Source organism: Stigmatopora argus, chromosome 7, assembly GCF_051989625.1.
Source record: "Stigmatopora argus isolate UIUO_Sarg chromosome 7, RoL_Sarg_1.0, whole genome shotgun sequence".
NCBI lineage: Eukaryota > Metazoa > Chordata > Actinopteri > Syngnathiformes > Syngnathidae > Stigmatopora > Stigmatopora argus.
In genome coordinates, this window is record NC_135393.1 from 1704552 (window position 1) to 1726273 (window position 21722).

The window sequence follows — 21722 nt, forward strand, 5'->3', positions numbered from 1 at the left end:
ATGAGACGTGGCTGGGTCTTTCAGCATGTAATTGATCCCGAACTCACAGCCAGGGCAACAATGGAGTGGCTTCGTAAGAAGCATTTCAAGGTCCTGGAGTGGCTTAGCCAGTCTCAAGATCTCAACCCCATAGAAAATCTGTGAAGGGAGTTGAAAGCCTGTGTTGCCCAACGACAGCCCCAAAACATCACTGCTCTAGAGGAGATCTGCATGAAGGAATGGGCCAAAATACCAGCAAGTGTGTGAAAAGCTTGTGAAGAGTTACAGAAAACATTTGGCCTCCAATATTGGCAACAAAGGGTATATAACAAAGTATTGAGATGAACTTTTGATATTGACAAAATACTTATTTTCCACCATGATTTGCATATAAATTCCTTAAAAATCAAACAATGTGGTTTTCAGTTTTTTTCCACATTTTGTTCTTACAGCGAGGAGAATCAAAGGCTTGATAGTGATGCATGTCGCGAGTTACAATTGAATGTGAATGACTGGGCTCAAGTGTCGGCAGCACTTTTGTTCGAGCTTTCGCCGAAGCTGGAATTAAGTTCCCGGAATAGACATCTCTGACTAACAGTGGAGCCTAGCCTGTTGAACGCTGAACTCTTTCTATCAGAATGTACCTTTTACCTCAATAAAGCATTATCAAACTTAGTTTTGCTCGTGCTGTCTTAAAAAAACACGCTAGCGGCTAGCCTAACATACGCTAGCAGCTAGCATAACATACGCTAGCGGATAGGATAACATGCTAGCGGCTAGTATAACATAGGTATGCTAGCGGCCAGCATAACATACCCTAGCCTAGTGTCATGCTAGCACCTTTTCAAACGAGGCGCCCAATGTATTGACAAAAAACAGAAAATATACCCGCAACTGAGAATGCGCCCTATCAGATGGTGCGTTTTATAGGTGTGAAAATACGGTACTTAACAGTAAACTGCAAGCCGATCCAGCGGTGTGATCAAGCTCTTGGTGGCTTAAATAGTTCCTTGACGACTGATGAGCCACCCACCCGTGTGGCCCTGGGCCTGACAGTACCCCCTCTTCTACACGGGCCACCTGGTAGGCGACATAGGGCCTCCGCATGTTCCCGGCCGAAATCCCGAATGAAGGACTGGTAGAGGATCTGGCTGCGCCCCTCGGGGCCGTGTCCCTCCCAGTCGACAAGGTACTGCAGGCTGCAGCTCCGGCGGCGAACCTCTAGAAGCCACTCCACCTTGAATTATGGGCCCCCATCGATCATCATCGAAGACAGGGAGAATGGGACAAGGGGACAACGGGCTTGTCTTACCTGGGAAACATGGAAAGTGGGATGGTGCGGAAGGTTGTCGGGAGTTTGAGGCGCACAGCGCATGGGTTTATCACCTATTCAGTTTTGTATGGACGAATGAAGCGGGGGGACAGCTTACAGAATTCAGTCTTAAGGGGGAGTTCTCGGGAGGACAATCAGACCTTCTGGCCGACGACATAGGTTGGTGCCGGCACACGGCGGCGATTTGCCTGTTTGCCAGTCTCCGAGTGCGTGTGGAGGAGCATTGAGGTGCAGCGCGGGCTTGATCCCAGACCCGTGCACATCTGGCAAGGTGTGCAACTCCACGCCCGTCCAGTGCAGTGTTTCTCAGAGGTTTACCCAATGGCCGAGTCCCGATGCCTAGTTGGGAAGCCGCGGAGCGGTCGATAAAGCTCTCATCCGCTCCGCAGTCGACCAGAGCGGTGGCCTCGTGAGTCTGTCTCTTCCAGGAAAGAGAATCCAGCAGCAGAAAATGACGGGACGATTGACCAGTGGCTAGGCTCACCAACATCTCCCTCTCTATTGGTTAGGCCTTGCTTTTACCAGACGAACTGAGCATGTCCGTAAAAGATGACCACTCTCATCACAGTAAAGGCATACAGCCGAGCAAAAACAATGGGAGCACTCCTCTGAGAGCCTTGTGCGTCCCATTTCCGTGGGCTCTGACGCCATCGCAGGAAGCAGGATTACCAAAGGAGATGCCGGACACTGTCGCTGGAACTCGCATGTGGGGCCTACGTGCGATCCCTCTCGCCGCTCAGCGCCTTCGGCGTTCTCAAAGTTCACCATCAATTCCAATAGCCAAACTCCCGTAGAGGGAGCCAGGCTCATCATGGCATGCCAACTCATCCTTCAAAACCTTGCTTAACCCCCTCCAGAAATACTTCCTGGAGGGCACTGTTGTTGAACCCACTCTCAGCGGCGAGGCTGCGAAACTTGACTTAATACTCTGCCACGCTTTGGACGCCCTGTCAGAGTGACATCAGGGTCGAACACCGTACACATTTCCGCCGTGAAGTCGGCATAGGAGGAGCATATACTCGGGCCTCTCTCAAGCTCGGTGCTAGCCCACGACAAAGCCTTGCGGCGAAGAAAGCCGATGAGGTAGACGATCCTGGCTCGGTGCATGTTGTACGTGAGACTCTGTTGCTCAATCACCAGGCTGCACTGAACGAGGAAAGCCCGACATGCGCCGAGGTCAACATTATACGGGACAGGCGGTGGAACTAGGGGTTCACGGGGCGATGCCGGGGGTTACCACGTGAGCTGGCGTGGCTGGGGTTGGTTATGTCCTCTGTGCATGAGGCGACGGCGTGAACTGTGCCTGCAGCGAACGTAGTGACTGGGAAATTTGACATATGACTGCTGATCTATGAGTGGTGGTTACTGGTTGGTGGGAGCTTGGATGGAACCTGTGGAGTCCATTCTTGGCTCGATCGTGTTGTTACGCTCGAGGGCGGAGGGCCCCGAAACAGGTAAACTAACACAAGCTTGACGTGACGTCTTTCTTTTTATTGAGTCTTCCATGGGCGGGCGAAGGTTCAAAGGAAGCAGGGTACACGAGTCGTTTGACTTAACATGGAGGTTATAGCCAAGAGGTCTATAGAGAGGTCCAAAGCAAAGTTACAAGGCACAGGGTCTTAATCGAGGCCGTGGCAGTGTCCGTGGTTGTGGCAGTGTCCATGGTTATGGTCGTTGATCTTAAGGCAAAACAAGAGGTCGAAGATCAGGCAAGCGAAGCAAGGAAGTAGCACGACAAGGTACTTAACAGTAAACTGTGTAAAACAATCCAGCGGTGTGGCCAAAATCTGGGTGGCTTAAATTCTTCGTTGATGACTGATGAGCCACACCTGATGACTGATGAGCCCCATCCGGTGCTGTACCTGTGATTGGCTGGCAGGCGCAACCACCCACCTGCCTGGCCCTGGGCCTGAGACCCGTAGGCATTATTTGCAAAAACTCTACTGCACCAACTAGTGGCAAGAAAAAGTCACTCTTTTTACTTATGCAGGTTGGTTTTTTTTCCGACACATTATCAACCGGTGTGGTCATAAGACCTTTGACATTCTATTTTTGAATGTTGATCCCACAGGTCGGCGTTTGAAACGCTAGGTTTTACCCCTAAATAACGTGCTCGTTGCCGTTGCCCTGATGAGCGTGATGAGAGAACTTTTCCCCCTCTTTTGGTCCCTCTTTGTTTCATCGTTGTGTCATTTATGCTTAGAAAACATGCAGCAAACATACATGAAATACTGTCAAGTCAACTATGGAGAAGATATGTCTGCCCCTCCTCCAGACCAACAGGGGGCAGAAAAGAAAACCCAATCAAACTCACCTCACCTCATTTCCTGCCTCAGTCATGAACCAGGATATAAATTCAGTAGTCCAGCCTTGAAAGAAGACAGGCAACAAAGGAACCAGAAATACCCTTCAGACCCAATCACACGCAACTGGTTTTCAACTGTCAAGTTCTTCTCTACTTTCTTCAAATTTTGCCCCCAACAACAACCAGCTAATTCTTTCAACAATAACAGCTAACCCTTTCAACAACCAGCTAATCCTTTCAACAATAACAGCTAATCCTTTCAACAATAACAGCTAATCCTTTCAACAATAACAGCTAACCCTTTCAACAATAACAGCTAATCCTTTCAACAATAACAGCTAATCCTTTCAACAATAACAGCTAATCCTTTCAACAATAACAGCTAATCCTTTCAACAATAACAGCTAATCCTTTCAACAATAACAGCTAACCCTTTCAACAATAACAGCTAACCCTTTCAACAACCGGCTAATCCTTTCAACAATAACAGCTAACCCTTTCAGCAAAAGCTAATCTGTTCAGAAACAACAATTATTTCCTCTCACTGGAAAACTTCAATAAAATTGTAAACTGGAAGGATCTTCCACCCACCAATTCTTTCCATACACATCCCTCTCTTGCTTACTGCTAATTTAATGACGTACAGATGATTTGCATTTGTCCAATGATATGGCGCCAAATTTACTTGTTGCGAAAGGAAAGCCAAATTCTTGGAAAGCATGTAATTCAAACAACTAAGCATGGCACAAGGACCAGTACCAACAGGCACACTCATTCTTTTCATGGAAAAGGCTTATAGTATGTGGTCATTGTACAGTGATAGACAACTATTGCCATACCTGTCAACCTCTGCCGATAACTGCCCTTATAAATGATTATGATTCCCCTTACAAACCCCCCAAAAACCTTACAAACACCGTACGAGTAAGGTTTTTGGGGGTTTGTAAGGGGAATCATAATCATTTATAAGGGCAGTTATCGGCAGAGGTTGACAGGTATGTATTTCACTATTTCACCATTATCTGGTTCCATTTTTTCTTCCAACCAACCAATCAAGAGGACACCTGTTCACCTATCTGGTGTCCTACAAGCCAATCAGTGGATTGCAGTTAGGTGCTTATAGTTTCCGCAGATACTTTATTTGTTATATGGATATATAAGCCCGGAAGGATAAATTTTAAATGAATTCAACTCAAACTCATACAGTTTGTGCTGGATCAGTTGAAACAAAAACCAGGACCCATTGTGGCCTTTGAGGATCCGTTGGCCGACATCTGTCATAGTAGCCAGTGATATTTTATTCTTATCCATCAGCATCCACGAGTACCGTCTCTCCGGTTGGCTGGCCCAGCAGGAGGACATCAATCGGATTGTCTTGTACCAGACTGACAACAGCATGACCCCATGGACTCAGCGTTGCATTCGTCAAGCAGATTGCATCCTTATTGTTGGCCTAGGAGACCAGGAACCTACCCTAGGAGAGGTTTGTGTCGGAGGAAGGGAAGAACTCTGTTTTAATTCACATGATTTACAAATACAAATGACTTCTTATATTTGCCCCTAGTTGGAGCAGATGCTAGAGAACACAGCAGTCCGTGCATTGAAACAGCTGATTCTTCTTCACAGAGAGGATAGTCCAGGTCCTTCCAGGACTGTCGAGTGGCTTAACATGCGTAGCTGGTGCTCAGGGCATCTTCACCTAAAGTGTCCTCGCAGGGTCTTTTCCAGACGTAGCCCCAGCAAACTGGTACAAAAGAACAACGAGGCTGCTTACACATTGGTGACAAACTTAGGGCTTTGGGACCAGCTGCGGCCCACGAAACTAAATCATGCTATCCGAGTTCATATTTCTATCTCGGCAAAATATCAAGAGCTAAAGAAATGAGAGAATACTGAGAGTTGTTATAAAAAATAAACATGTTTATTAAAAGGATAGATTAATAATAAAAAACAATTAAAGATATTGCTGTTTCATCTTATGTTTTTCCCCAAAAATTAACCATGATAATACAAAAGGAAAAATAAAACAAAAATAATTATTTACTGTTTTTTTTCTGATTTTCAACTTAAAAATAAAATAATAATATATATATATGTATGTATATATATATATATATATATGTATATGTGTGTATATATATATGTATATGTGTGTACTGTTTTTCAAATTTTTTTAATTTAAAAAATGTAAATAAAAATTAAAAAACTGGATTCGGCCAATCTTTAATTCAACAATGTCTCTGAAAGTTTGTTATATTTTTTGGACGATAAAGCATACCGAATTATAAGGTCCATTATTTTCTACTATAATGCATACCTTTCAGAAGGCACATTAGTACATCAATTTACTGCATTTATTATTTATTCTTTGTATATAATTTTGGTTTTAATATTTTTTTATTGTATAGTTTTATAGTTATTGTTTATCAATGTCTTAATAATTTTTTTCTTTGTTGTATTTGTGTTTGATGAATGATGAATATGTTTCTAACATTTTAGTACAGCATTTGCTATGCTTCCAAAAAATACATAATTACGTATACAATAATTAAGGATTTGAAGTCCTTATAGTTAAAAAAAAAGAAGTGGTAAACCACTATCAAATTAGTTGTCAATTTATTTGATAATCGATGTCATTATTCAATTAATCATGTCTGCCCCACTTGGCATACATGATGGCTGTCCAAAGGAAACTATAAATATAATGGGCCACAACAAAGAAGACTTTGACTATCCCTGTTTTACAGTATGCTATGTATATTACAGACTGCATCTTAATTTTAGAATCTGGTGCAACTGCATTGTTTTCACACATTTTCTCTGTTTTGCAGAGAGAAGTTTACGAAAAGGTTTTTGAAAAAATGGCAGATAGACACAGTGATTTCTCTCGACTGGCCCGAAAGCTGACTGGAAACAGTATAGCCCTTGTGCTAGGAGGAGGCGGAGCAAGGTAAGCCAATTAGATGTGATGTGCATCATGTACTAGCCCCAGCAAAAAGTATGGAATCACCAGACTTCGGCAAGCATTCACTCAGATATTTTATTCTGTAGAACAAACTCAGATCACAACAATTAAACAACAACAATTTTTTTTCAAAAGCCCAACAATGTGGCATTCAGAACACTAAAAGTAATTCATTCGAAAAAATAAACATTGTGGTGGTCAGTAAATATTAATTTTATAGACAAAGCACAGGGAAATAAATATAGAAACACTCCATTCTGAGGAAAAATAATATAGAATCATGGGAGGGAGGGAGGGAGGGAGGTAGGGAACGACCAGCATTTGGACACGCAATGTATTTTATCAAACCTGGGGATTGAAATATAAGAAAAAAGACACAATTGAAGGTGAAAATTTATTTTCAAATTTACTTTCAACATTAAAAACATATTATACAACAAAAGGAAGCAGTCTTTAAATTGAGAGTGATGAGCGGTATTGCAGGGCAAAGGGACAACGTCGGCGGGCCGGATTAAAAAGCCTAACGGGCCGTATATAGGCCCACGGGCCGTAGTTTGAAAAACATGTACACACTCCAATACGAGCGAATCCGGCGGCGGGGCGATCGAGCGAATCCGGCAACGAATAACATGTACACACGCCAATAATACGCAACTTATTGATAATTTTGATATTAGATATTTAGATATTAATGCTCTTACATTGTCAATGCAATTACAAACTCACTCTCTCTCTCATGATTATAATTTTGAGAGCGAGCGAAGCGAATCCGAGAGCGAGCGAGCGAATCCGGCGACGAATAGCATGTACACACATGCCAATAATACGGAGATATTTAGATATTAATGCTCTGACATTGTCAATGCATTTACAAACTCACTCTCTCTCTCTCATGATTATAAATTTGAGAGCGAGAGATTACCTGATTGATCGCTTTCAACAGTAAACTCTCTCTCTCATGATTATAATTTTGAGAGCGAGCGAACCCGGCGACGACGAAACGTCCGTTCGACAAAATGTCCGGCGGCGAATCCGTTTACCAAACGTCCGTTCGACTAAACGTCCATTTGACGAAACGTCCATTCGACGAAACGTCCGCTCAATGAACTGTCCGTCGACCAAACTTCCGTCGACCAAATGTCCGTCGACCAAACGTCCTTCGACGAAACGTCCGGTCACGACTGAATACCATCAACAATCACCCGCACGCCTATCCAAGTGGCACGCACATCATTGCATGAGATTTTAATCAGGCAAATCTCAAAACTGTTTGCCAAAATTTTACCAGTACGTGAAATGTCCAACAAGACAGAATAAAACTCTGGATCATGTTTACTATAACAGCAAGTGTGCATACAGAGCCATACCACTTCCACACTTTGGACAGTCAGACCACCTCTCATTGTTCATGGCCCCAGCAAACACCCCCCTCAGCCGACAAACAAAGCCCAAAAGATGAACCATCACCTGGCCTGACCTGGCAGAATCACTCTTTCAAGCTGATCCGCACAGTCCCTCAATAGTCTGCAGGTTTTAAAGATCATCTTCCTTGCCTATATCCTCCTAAACTGTCCTATCACCTGATCAGCAGCAGCGGGGAGGCCGATGAGGGGCTTTAAAGCATACAAGCAAGCACCGGCAGCTCGTCCATCTGACCGGGGAGAGACATTACCCTCCCATAACAATGATGGAATGCTCGGTCTGGAGCGTTGCGTGCATGACAGTGAAGGCACGGCTGAACGGCTTCAAAGACGTCTAGGACTGGCACAAAGAAACCACGCGACGGGTGCAAAGGTAACAGAACAACAAGGCAAAAAGCACAAAGTACAAAACAAAGCCTAGTATATGGGAAAGCATTAAGAATTATTAAAACGCAATTAAAAAAGAAGCAAAACGAGCAAGAGCGGATGGAGCTACTGCTACCGGCTGCCACTTGCGCGGCGCCATCTTGGTTGCAGTAGCAAGAACGGATACAAACACAAGAAAAAGACATTGTAGAGTTGGATAAAACGGGAACCACACACAGGAAGACTTCCACAAGGTGGGGAACTTCTGCAGACTGAGACCGAGGTTGAAAATATGCAGTCACTCTTCCAAGCTTATCCGCTGTCCTTCAGTAGTCTCGAGCTGAAGGATCAACGGTAACAGAGTACAACACCCTCAACTCTGTTTCCAGCCTGGTAAGCGCTGACAGCTCTTCTATCTTATGGGGGAGGGATCCCACTTTCCATTAAATAATAGATGGTATGATTGGTCTCAAGCGTCGCTTCTTCTCCCTGCACTTTTATCCAGCTCCGGATTTCCAGCGGCATCGAAGTGTAGCTCTTTCTGCTGCGTATTGTTCACGGCTAATGCCATGTGTATGACAGCGGAGGCATGGCTGAATGGTTCTAAAAAAGAAGTAGCAGAAAGTAGCCAAGCTAACAGAACAAAGTTGTAAAACCATTAAAGTAAAAAGTATAAAGTACAAAGTAAACTAAAACACGAAAAACAAATAAGAGTGGACAGAGAGAGCTACTGCCATCTTGAAAAAAAAGTGAAATTTGCAGATGACACAACAGTGGTGGCGATGATCACAGAGGGGACGAGGTGGCCTACAGAGATTAGGTCCTTAAACTGAGCGGCGAGTGGTGCGCTCTAAACAACTTGCTGCTGAACATTTCCAAAACCAAAAAAAATCATCCTGGACATTCGACGGAACAAAGCCCCTCCTGCCCCACTCTATATCAACAGCAAATATGTGGAGACAAAATCAAGAACAGTTTCTTCCCAAGAGCTGTCACCATATTCAATTTTAGTTTTGCACCAAGGATCTAATCTAGACTCAATTAAGTACTATTACTGCACTATACGCAAAATGCCCTAACACTGCCAGATGTATATCAATAAGGAATGTTCTTAGACTATTATTTCAGTCTTAGCACTGCAAATGTTTATCTTGCACTTTGATACTTGCACTAAAATACCATAGCTACCTCGTGCTGAAAATCACTTAAGTCACTTTTTCGTGTGCGGTCGATTGGTCGCCGGTCGGTCTTTTGGTCACCGGTCTTTTGGTCGCGGTCTATAGGTCGCCCGGAAGTTTGGTCGTCGTCTTTTGGGTCGCCGGTCTTTTTTGTCTCCGGTCTTTTTGTCGCCGGTCTTTGGGTCGTCTTTTGGTCGCCTGATCGGCTACTGCCATCTACTGTCAATTTATTAAATAGCAGATGGTGTTTTTATTGAAGCAGTCCAATGAACCTTCATTCTCTCTGGAGAACTTGCAATGTTGAAATACTTTAGATTAGATGGTCATTTTATCAAACAAATAAAAGTATTAGTATACTACTAGTTAGACAGTATTTAGATCGTTTCAACAATATTTAGACTCTAAATACTGTTGAAACGATCTAAATACTGTTGAAACGATCTAAATACTGTTGAAACGATCCAAATATCTAATATCAAAATATCAATAAGAGCACTCATTTAACACATCAATAAGAGCACTCATTTAACACATCGGCTGCTGCCATTGACTGTCATAGGCGTCCAATGAACCTTCATTCTCTCTGGGAGAACTTGCAATGTTGAAATACTTTAGATTAGATCAGGGGTCTCAAACTCAATTTACCTGGGGGCCGCAAGAGGCAGAGTCTGGGTGAGACTGGGGCGCATCAGGATTTCCACAAGAAAAGCGCTGATAAAACATTCCAACGTTATCAAATATCTTTATTTTTTAACAAAAAATAATGAAATAAACCTCAGTGAAGTAGAGCACATCCCCATATTCAGACTCCATTTCCTCTAAAAAAGCATGGAACCTTCTGTGCTTTAAGCCCCTGGATCTGATTTGGTTGATGCATTTCACAACGACAGACATCACATTGTCAAACTTCAGGCATCTGCTGCAAAGGGCCTGCTGATGGATAATGTAGTGCAGAGATATGGCCTCCTCCACAACCTCCTCTTCCAGTTTTTTTGAACAAGTTCTACCAGTCCATTCTTCCTCCCTGTCATTGATGGGGCTCCATCGGTTGTTATTCCAACAAAGCTCTTCCATGGCAAACTGGCATTCTCAATGGCATCACACAGCTGGTGAAATATTTCCTTAGCGGTGGTCTGGCATGCATTGGAATTACTGTGAGCAACTCCTCCATCACTTCAAAATTGTCATCAACACCACGGACATATACTGCGAGCTGGGCAGTGTCTGTGATGTCTGTGGTCTCATCAAGAGCCACTGAATATACACTGAAACATTGTGCTTTCTCACACAGTTGATCATAAATGTCACTTGACAGGCCAGAAATGCGCTCTGCCACGGTGTTGGCAGAAAGGCCGATGTGTTTGAACGACTTTTCTTTTCTGGACAGATAAAATGTGCAGCCTGTAATATGCACTTTTTGATAAATTCACCTTCTGTGAATGGCTTTCCTGCTTTAGCAATTAACCCACAAACGGCGTAGCTAGCTTTGACTGCTGCATTACTGTCTTTGGTAGCCTTCTTGAAGAAATCCTGTTGCCTCAGAAGACGTGTTTTAAGACTGGCCACCTGGTTGGCTCTCTCATCTCCCTGGTATTTTTCGTACTCATCAGCATGTCTCGTAGTATAATGACGTTCCCAGTTGTATTCCTTGTGCACCGCAACTTTTTCAGTGCAAATGAGACACGTCGGGGTGCCCCTGTGCTCAACAAAGAAATATTGCACTCCCCACTTTTCTTGAAACTGTCTGTGCTCATCACCGACCTTTCTCTTCATGGCAGGCTTTGAAAGAGACATCTCTGGGGCTCTGTAATATGTGTTTCCACTTGGAATGAGTCTCGGGTTGAACTTAAACTTTAACCCAGGGGTAGGGAACCTATGGCTCGGGAGCCATATGTGGCTCTTCTGATGGGCGCATGTGGCTCTTCGCTAACTTGTGAGGTAAAATATGTTTTTAAACCGCTGGTCACAGAGCCGAGTCCCGAATGCACCAATAGGAGCGTCACGTCGGCACTATGGCGCTGACACTACCTCTAACTTCAATCATCTTTTTCTTTTAATTAAACTTTTCTGCATGCATATTTTCATTGATTAGCAACTAAGTAACCGTGTTGTCAAAAGAATTGTACTGTGAAGGTGGTAAAATGACCCAAAAAAGAAAAATCACATCTAATTTTCACATTTTTACTCTTAAATTCAGAGTATGTCTCTCAAGGAATAAAATTTGAAAATAGGAATTGTTTATGGCTCTCTATGTCAAAAAGGTTCCCGACCCCTGCTTTAACCCTTTAACAGTCGCGCGGGTCTGTGGCGCATGTGCACTTTCGCTCTCCGATCGTATTGGATTACGGTAGTTCTCTGAATTTCTCAAGTGTCATGTTAACGCACTTACTGTTAAGTTTCAGTTTCACTCGCGGAGATGGCTACAGACACAGACACAGGCTGGATCACGGATCATAGCGCCTCATTCAGTTCTATGCTGAGAGCAGCGGAGGACAGTGCGTGCCGAGCGGAGTGATCGGCTTCACGGCTTCTCCTCCGCCCAGCTGATTGGAGGAATGAATGAGTGAGTGAGCGAGGCACTGGACAGCCCGGCCGATGTCCTGCCCTCCAGAGCTGTATACCTCACCGTGATTGGTTCATTCAACTCCGAACACAACAAGTGCCATTCTATCAATCTTGCGGGCCGCACGAACATTAATCTTTCATATTAAGACGGGAGCCGCAAATTATTGTCCGGGGGGCCGCAGTTGGCCCGCGGGCCGCGAGTTTGAGACCCCTGGATTAGATGGTCATTTTTATCAAACATCAAAATATCAATAAGAGCACTCATTTAACACATCGGCTGCTGCCATTGACTGTCATAGGCGTCCAATGAACCTTCATTCTCTCTGGGAGAATGAATGGGAGAATCTCTCTTAAGGTAGAAAAATGGTTAAGAATGCCCAGAAAAGTGTTGCAAAAGCGGAGTAATAGTTTTAAAAACAGCATTTAATGATTAAATACAAATACTGGAGCTTTTCAGACATTAATTGGGGGTGATTTTCCCGGGGGAAAGACAGCTATAAACCTCGGCGCGACCAAATGCGACGACCATTTGCGAAAGGGCCTAAATTTCACTAAAACGGGGTAAAATGCGCACTTATTGATGAAATACAAATACCGGAGCTTATCAGACATGACTACTGGGCTCTGGGGGTGATTTTCCCGGGGGAAAGACAGCGATAAAAGTCGGCGCGACCAAATGCGACGATATGCGACCATTCGCAAAAGTGCCAAAAATGCACTAAAATGCGGTAAAATCAGCACTTAGTGATGAAATACAAATACTGGAGCTAAAATGACAGTCGATGGCAGCAGCTGATGTGTTAAATGAGTGCTCTCATTTCTCCCAGAGAGAATGAAGGTTCATTGGACGCCTATGTCAGTCGATGGCAGCAGCCGATGTGTCAAATGAGTGCTCTTATTGATATTTTGATGTTTGATAAAAATGACCATCTAATCTAAAGTATTTCAACATTGCAAGTTCTCCCAGAGAGAATGAAGGTTCATTGGACGCCTATGACAGTCAATGGCAGCAGCCGATGTGTTAAATGAGTGCTCTTATTGATGTGTTAAATGAGTGCTCTTATTGATATTTTGATATTAGATATTTAGATCGTTTCAACAGTATTTAGATAGTTTCAACAGTATTTAGATCGTTTTAACAGTATTTAGATCGTTTCAACAGTATTTAGATCGTTTCAACAGTATTTAGATCGTTTCAACAGTATTTAGACTCTAAATTTTAGAGTCTAAATACTGTTGAAATGATCTAAATACTGTCCAACTAAAAGTATACTAATGCTTTTATTTGTTTGATAAAATGACCATCTAATCTAAAGTATTTCAACATTGCAAGTTCTCCAGAGAGAATGAAGGTTCATTGGACTGCTTCAATAAAAACACCATCTGCTATTTGATAAATTGACAGTAGATGGCAGTAGCCGATCAGGCGACCAAAAGACGACCCATAGACTGGAGACAAAAAAGACCGGCGACAAAAAAGACCGGCGACCCAAGAGACGACGACCAAACTTCCGGGCGACCTAAAGACCGCGACCAAAAGACCGGTGACCAAAAGACCGGCGACCAATCGACCGCGTACCCACTTTTTTACCTCACTTGATTTTTATTTTATATAAATCTTTGCATGACTTTTTATTTCCATATGCTCTTCATGGTGAAGCTTTAATTCTCATTGTACTTGTATAAGATAATAAAAGCATTCAATTCACTAATGACAAAAACAATGACATTTTCAGCGAACCGGAACTCTTTATGTCAACACTTGTGATACCCAAACTAAAACCAAAGGAGGGTAATGCACCTAGTAAATTGCCAATCCACTTGACCCAGCAGCCCTCCAAAGTGTGGTAACTGCACTGTGTTTAACTGCTGGCTAATGAGCAGATCTAATAGAATGTGGGTGCCCAATTAACGAAAGGAAATTGCGGGGGTTGTGCCCTTATTTTCTTCTTAAAATCAAGTGATTGCAATTTTTTTCCCTCAGAATTGAGTAATTCCATATTTTTTCCATGTTTCGGCAAAAACCTATTTACATTTAATGTCGACCAAAGTGTTTTTACCCATTTCTTTTAGTGTTTCTGAATGCCACAGTTGCACTTAAAAAAATATATAAGAAAACGGTGCTCACACTTTTCAAGGAGCCAACCTCCCGTGATCTACCTAACTTTTTTTCCCTCCAGGCCACCACCAAAGCTCTCCTGTTATTTATGTTGTTATTCTAAAGAAATTACCAAGTCAAAATGCTCTATTCTATCCATATATTTATTAAGAAATATATTGAGAATGCTTACAAATTATGTTGCATTCATCAATGTGCAATTCAACTTTATTGCACGTTAACAGACCGGCACTGTGAAAGAGAGCTATGTTGCTGCTCTTAAAATCCTAGAATTTGCATTGGTCTAGGGTGTGTGTGCGTGTGCGTTTGTGCTTGTGTGCGTGTGTGTGCATGCGTATGCGTATGTGTTTGTGATTTTTTCACTCGGCACTGATTTCGGAGGAAGGGACAAATCAGCAGCTGTTACAACTCGTTTGACAAGGCTGTTGGCACCACACATAAGAAGATCCTGATGAGCCTGATGATTGTTAAAGGCGTCATATAATGCGTCTGGTAGATTGCAATCGACGTAATGAGCACCCCTGTTCTACAGAATAAAATGTCTGAGTGAGTGCTTACCCAGAACTAGTGTTTCCATACGTTTTCCCAAGGCTAGTACACCTTACATTTGTGTAACATCTAATGCCCAAGTGTTTGTCTTCTGCAGGGGTTGCTCTCATGTTGGTGTAATTAAAGCTATGGAGGAAGCTGGGATTCCCATTGACATGGTTGGCGGGACATCTATCGGTTCATTCATTGGTGCTCTCTATGCTGAGGAAAGAAGTGCCGTCAGAACCAAGCAGAGAGCCAGAGAGTGGTCGAAAGTTAGTCTTGATAATACTATTCAGAAATATTTGCTATAATAGTTTTGGTTTTAATGATTTAATACAATTTTGACATAACATTTACAGTGTTCCTCACCATTTCGCGGTTCAACTTTCGCTTCCTCTCTATTAATGGGTAATTCCAGGAATAATAAGTACTAGCCTGCAAAACGTTTACTGGTAGGCCCTCGAAAAATGTACAGTACCGGTCGGTATGACTCAGATAGTACCACTAGGATATGTTAGGAAGTGTAATGTACACTGTACACTACCTAAAAAACATTTGATTAAACATATAAATACTAGCCCTCAACCACATCAGGTGCAGGTGATTGGACGTGCTTTGTGTTTTTTTGTGTTTTCTGTCACTTCTGCTGTTCAAAGTTTGAAGTTTTTTCTGTGTGAATGGTACTGGGTTACAGCTCTTGAAACAGCTGTAAACACCTGTGCTGAGCAGCTACCTTGCAAACGCAGTCGCGCGTTTAGGGACTGCCCATAAATTGGTGCTTTATTTATTGTTTGGTACTGTCTGTTTTGATAAAATACCCTCAATTTTGCAGAAAATGCAAGTTATACAATTTGTATTTCTGTTTGTATACTTGATTATCTATCACTATGCGATTACACAGTTTTATTCATATAGAAGTTATTTTGTTTAAGGCTCAAGCAAGGGAAATGTGAAATAACAAAGCCTAAAAAGCTGTGCAATTTCACTGTTCATCCTCTTACATCGCATTGAAGACCAGTAGGAAAAACTATGAAAGCACACACTTTTCCACCAGAGCTTCTGTGATGCTTTGAATCATGTGTGGTGTAGCGCTCCATTTTATCTTGTGCCAAATTGTCCCTGTCACATTGGAGCTATGATCCATTGCACATGATTTATGCAATTCTGTTGTAAAAGTAATCAGTTCATTTTAAAATCTTGGTTTTATGCATTCAACAGTTATTGAAAAATGTAAAAATTGCTTTGCAAGATAAAAAATCAATGTTTTTTTTAAACCATGAAAGCCTAGATGTTAAACACGATGTCAATGTTTAAGTGATTTGTCTATTTCTACAGGCCATGAACTCTGTATTCAAAACAGTCCTGGACCTGACCTATCCAATCACATCCATGTTCTCTGGCTCTGCATTCAACACAAGCATCTACAAAGTTTTTCAAGATAAGCAAGCTGAGGTGATATACTGTTATAATCACTTTAATCCATTAATATTAGTTTGTAAAAAAATAATGGACTTACAATTGCTTACAATGCAATTTGTGTCTTCAGGACTTGTGGCTTCCGTATTTTAATGTTACCACAGATATCACAGCGTCTGCCATGCGTATTCACCAGGATGGTAAGTGGGAGCTGTTTTAATGACATTGACAGTTTAGATTCCTTTTTTTTTTAACTTTGGTTTCAAACCTAAAACCTTTGACCTTTTTTCCAAACAAATTAAGTCCAGGGCTGATTGAACTTCTCTTTTGTGTTTAAACCTCGGTACAAAAATTCCTCTCTGAAAAAATGCTTTCAAAAGTGAAAGTATATAGTGAATATATGAGTCAGCTGTCTTGATTTGTTTCAGGATTTTTTGTACATCTATTATTGCTAATGTGCATTGTCACTAACATTGACTGGAGGACTACTCTGTGGCCTCGCTACCCACACATCGATTACACAGAATACAGTCGTACCTCTACTTACAAAATTAATTGATTCCAGACTTTTTTCGTAAGTTGAAAATTTTGTAAGTAGAGCAGTACTTTATATGTAAATCCTCTAATTTGTTCTGCGGTCCTCACAAAACTACCAACTAAACCCTTTAAAATTGATCAAAGTGTCCCAATTTTGTAGGAAAGATGTAGACACATAAAAATGAGTGAAAATGATCATAAAATTGTTTAGTAAGCCATTAAAGTGAATAATAGACATGCAAAATCTACTTGTGTTCAGTCGCAGGAAGCTAACGTTGGACAAAAGAGATGGAAAGCACATGAACGTGTGCACACATCTAATAAACATAAAATAAAGAATACAAAACCACATTACATTGAACTTTCAATCTTTTTCATTGACGATTTATGATTTTTTTTGGCATCTAATTTTTCACCCATTTTATTTATCGTCAAGGCTTCTTACCTGTTTAGGTTTAAGTTCCCCTTTGGCAGTGCTTGCTGACGGACGTTTTGAGAAAAATCGATATAGAGACAATTGCCTCTGACGAGTTACAATAATGTTTCTAAAATGCACAAGACAAACTTCGTCAAACTGAGCGAGCGCACGACTCGTGAACACTTTTTCAGGATGTTTTTTCCATGAAGTCGGAAAGTCCGTAAAATTAATCCACCATTTTTTTCTCATTTGTGCTTTTGGAATGGTGGCTGCTTAATCCTCAGGCACCTTTGCGTTGAATTCCTCATGTATTGCCGAGCGTTGCATTAACTCTTGCTCCGTTGAGAGTTTGTTTTGGTTCACCTCAACCAACTCATCAATGTCCTCTTTACTGACCATCAGCCCCATCACCTGCCCCTACAACAGAAGTTCCGCACACCGCAGGCTGCGGTTCTGACTCGACTAGTAACTTAGATCTTGTTTTCGTATCTTGAGGCACTCATTTGCATCTCAAAAACTTCCGTAACCTGAAAATTTCGTACCTAGAGTTAAATAGGGGTACGACTGTACTTTTAAAAAACAAAAAAAAACAAAAAAACATTGTTATTCTATGTTTTTGAATAAGAATATTTTCAGTATTTAATTTCATAAGATGCTGGATGGGTGAGGTTTAGATGCTGGAGTGCTTCAGGCCAATATAATGTACAATACTATAATATTGCATCATGGCATGTATACTTTTTACAGCTGCAGCAAAGCCTTTCCCTTTCTGTCTGACTTTTTTGTTTAATGTTTACTTGACCAGTTTCTTTCATTTCCATTTCATCTAATTGTTTGTTTGTTTTTTGATAAATTCCATTTCAATGTAAATATCAAAGCACTACCTTGTCATTGTTTTTCAACAGCTGTATTTCACTTTGTAAATACATAATCAAAATGCTTATAGAGTTTGTGGAGCAGGAAAAAAGCCCAAATATTTAATCCCTTCAATGCCCTCTATTGACAGCATGTAGGATCCAGAACACTCCATTTTAACCTTTCTCTTCTACAATGGCATCCCACCATGTTTTATTCACTCATTTATCTTCATGTAGTAGTGCATGGTACAGTTTTTGATTCCAGTCACAAATCCTACAATAAATGTGTAGAAAAGTTATCATTTGGACGTCACAATTAAATGACTGACAGTACCTAATGTGGTGTTAGGCTTCCTTTTCCTTTAGTCTTATTTACAGTATCCTTTTTTCTTTCTCATTCGTTACTGTTCTCTTTTCTTGCTTGTTCTCTAACAAGGTTTATCTTTTTTATTTATAAAACTTCAAACCGACTTGACATCTAGTTACATTAGGTTATGTATTATGGGTGACTTAAAGGGCTTGTCTAGGTTTTAGTACACAGTCACTGAAAGCTACTGATTTTGTTTTTTTTATGTGAGGTAAAATATTTACTGGTTGATTTAGCATTAATTTAGTTAATGACACATTGCACCTCATTTATGCCCAAGGCAATTTACTGTTTTTTCCTTTCACACTTTTTTCCTTTTTTTCTGATGGCAATTTGATTCCCATTTGATGTTTTCCTCCTTCATCTCAATTTCCTGACAGGTTGCGTCTGGCAGTATGTTAGAGCCAGCGCCTCCTACACCCCCTATTTACCTCCCCTCTGCGATCCCAAGGATGGCCACTTGCTTGTGGATGGTTGCTATGTAAACAATGTTCCAGGTCAGATCCTAAAACACCTGCACACTAATTCTCCGGGTCCTCACTTACCTTCAAAATTAACTAACTATGGCTTTACAAATGGTTTTCTGTTCCAAACTTTTTTCTTGATCCGAACTAACTCACTCCACCCTGACCAGCTAGACTAAGTCCATTATTTGGGAGGAGAGGTGTTAATTGAAGTGTCTTATTTTTAGTAGTATAATGTTGCATAGGTTAGAGTCATTAGGACACTTCATTTTCTTCATTAGGTTTTACATTTACCTTTTTCTTGGGCAATTTTTTCTTCTCTTGATTATATGGGAATCATACAGTACGGTTAACTTATTGGTTTGCATCATTGTAAGGCTGGTTGTGTCCTCTGAATTTTTTTACCCATATTTGTCTTTGGATTGATAATCTTTATATGCCCTGCGATTGGCTGGCAATCAGTTCAAGGAGTACCCTGCCTTCTGCCCTTTGTTAGCTAGCCCAGCACACGCGTGTCCCTAGTGAGGACAAAGTGGTTCAGAATATGATGTCATGTCCTTGTCTGGCTCCCGTGTAATTTCCTCTTCTCCAGCACCTTGTTTAGGGGAGTGGGTGGGCCAGAGCAGTACACCTGCTGTGCATTAGGAGTACTTAGTTAAGGACTCAGGTAACAGGCAACGGCTGCCGGACTATTGCATTTTGCCTACCGCCATGTGTGCTTGACGTTCCTCCTGAGGTCTCCTCCCTTCTGATTGTTATACAGTATCCCTCGAATATCGTGCCTTCAACTTTCGTGGCTTCACTGCATCGCTGATTTTTTTTCTGGGGGATTTTTTTTTGTACATTTTTTTTAAAGTTCATAAAAATGTGAAAATCCACGCTGAAGCTACTAGGACTCAGCACTGAAGTAAAAAAAATAATAATATTTTTAAAGTTCATAAAAAATTGAAAATCCATGCTGAAACTCGTGGGCGGAAGCCACTGCTCTGTCCTCCGCTTGCTACTATAACTCAGCACTGAAGTAAAAAAATAAAATAAATAGGGGTGACCAATGTTCCCTCTAATTTTTCGTTGGTCGGCAGAAAGACAACCTCCCTGAGCGCACTGAGTACGAATGTGAGCGACATCATCGGTACTCGGATGATTCGCCTAAAGACGTTTCGCCGACGGACGTTTGACAGACGGGCAGGTCGCCGAATGGACGTTCCGCCGAACGGAGGTTTCGCCGAAACGGGATTCGCGCGCTCGCCCCGCCCCCGGATTGTGTGTGTACAAGTTTTTCAACCTCGGCCCGCGGGCCATATACGGCCCGTTAGGATTTTTAATCCGGCCCGCCGCCGGCGTTGTCCAAATTATAGTAAAACTCAATGATTCATTTCCCTTTGCCGCTCATCACTCTCAATTTATTAGTCTACCATCAATGGCAGCCCGGGAATAAGCACTCTTGGGCGGGCAGATGTAGCTGAACCGAGCCGTAAAATGACAACAATCGGGTCAAATCCATCCTAAAACAGCATTTAATGATTAAATACAAATACTGGAGCTCTTTGGACATTAGAACCGAGCCCAGGGAAGTGAATTCCTCGGTAAAATGTCGCGATGATGTCGCGATGGAGGCAAAAAAACGTCTATATACGTCCATTCGCCAAACGGCTCAAAATGCTCTCAAATTAGGTCAAATCCAGCCGAACACAGCGTTTAATGATTAAATACAAATACTGGAGCTCTTTGGACATTAGAACCGAGCCCAGGGAAGTGAATTCCTCGGTAAAATGTCGCGATGATGTCGCGATGGAGGCAAAAAAACGTCTATATACGTCCATTCGCCAAACGGCTCAAAATGCTCTCAAATTAGGTCAAATCCAGCCGAACACAGCGTTTAATGATTAAATACAAATACTGGAGCTCTTTGGACATTAGAACCGAGCCCAGGGAAGTGAATTCCTCGGTAAAATGTTGCGATGATGTCGCGATGGAGGCAAAAAAAAACGTCCATATACGTCCATTCGCCAAACGGCTCAAAATGCTCTCAAACTCGGTCAAATCCAGCTGAAAACAGCGTTTAATGATTAAATACAAATACTAGTATTTGTATTTAATCATTAAACTAACAAATACTAGTATTTGTATTTAATCATTAAACTAACAAATACTAGTATTTGTATTTAATCATTAAACGCTGTTTGAACGAACGTTCATTCGGCGACCTGTCCGTCTGTCAAATGTCCGTCGGCGAAACGTCTTTAGGCGAATCATCCGGTCACGACATCATCATTGCTCGCTATGGGCACACCAGTATCACACCTGCCACAAGCAGGTGCATGTCAATGTTCCCTCTAATTTTTCATGTAAAACATGCTGTAAAACACGAAAAACATACGAGTGGACAGAGCTACTGCCACTGGCTCCCGCTTAAACGGCGCCATCATGGGGAAAGGGGTAAAAAAAATGGGGATTTTATTTACTGCGCGCCATATGATTGCTGCTGCGCAGAGAAGACGAGAGTAGTGCGCAATTGCGCACGCGCGCATCTTAGAGGGAACATTGGGGGTGACCCTACTTCACGGTTTTTCATTTATCGCAGCCATGTCTGGTCTACATTAACCGTGATAATCAAGGGATTACTGTATTTATTTTTATACTTATTTGGCACTTTGCTGTTCTTAGTTCACTCTCCGACTATTTCATGCTGTTTTTGGTTGTAAATAAAGTTTCTCGCTCATTTGCATTCCTACTTCTGAGTTTGTGTTTGGATCTACTTTCAACTGCTTGCCGCTTCATAACAGAATAGTCCAGCCAAAATGGATCCCACAGACTCAGAAAGGAGTCACTGCATGGATTGGCAGATATGATAGGAAGGCTGTCAATGAAGATTGATAGATTGACATTACCTATTGCAGG

The 21722-nt window shown here is 41.9% G+C and overlaps 1 protein-coding gene across 11 annotated transcripts in view; it reads left to right on the top strand.

Annotated features, from left to right (window-relative positions):
- Positions 1-21722, top strand: part of pnpla6 (patatin-like phospholipase domain containing 6) — a 118977-nt gene that overhangs the window by 63561 nt on the left and 33694 nt on the right. For 9 of the 11 annotated variants that reach the window (XM_077604359.1, XM_077604351.1, XM_077604358.1 and 6 more), the window contains 6 exons: positions 4932-5100; positions 5182-5364; positions 6449-6567; positions 14878-15034; positions 16098-16214; positions 16309-16378. In XM_077604359.1, the coding sequence (XP_077460485.1) occupies positions 4932-5100; positions 5182-5364; positions 6449-6567; positions 14878-15034; positions 16098-16214; positions 16309-16378 (815 nt within the window). Of the gene's footprint in view, positions 1-4931; positions 5101-5181; positions 5365-6448; positions 6568-14877; positions 15035-16097; positions 16215-16308; positions 16379-18737; positions 18855-21722 lie in introns of all 11 variants that reach the window. The other 2 variants (XM_077604352.1, XM_077604354.1) reach the window with 1 other exon arrangement.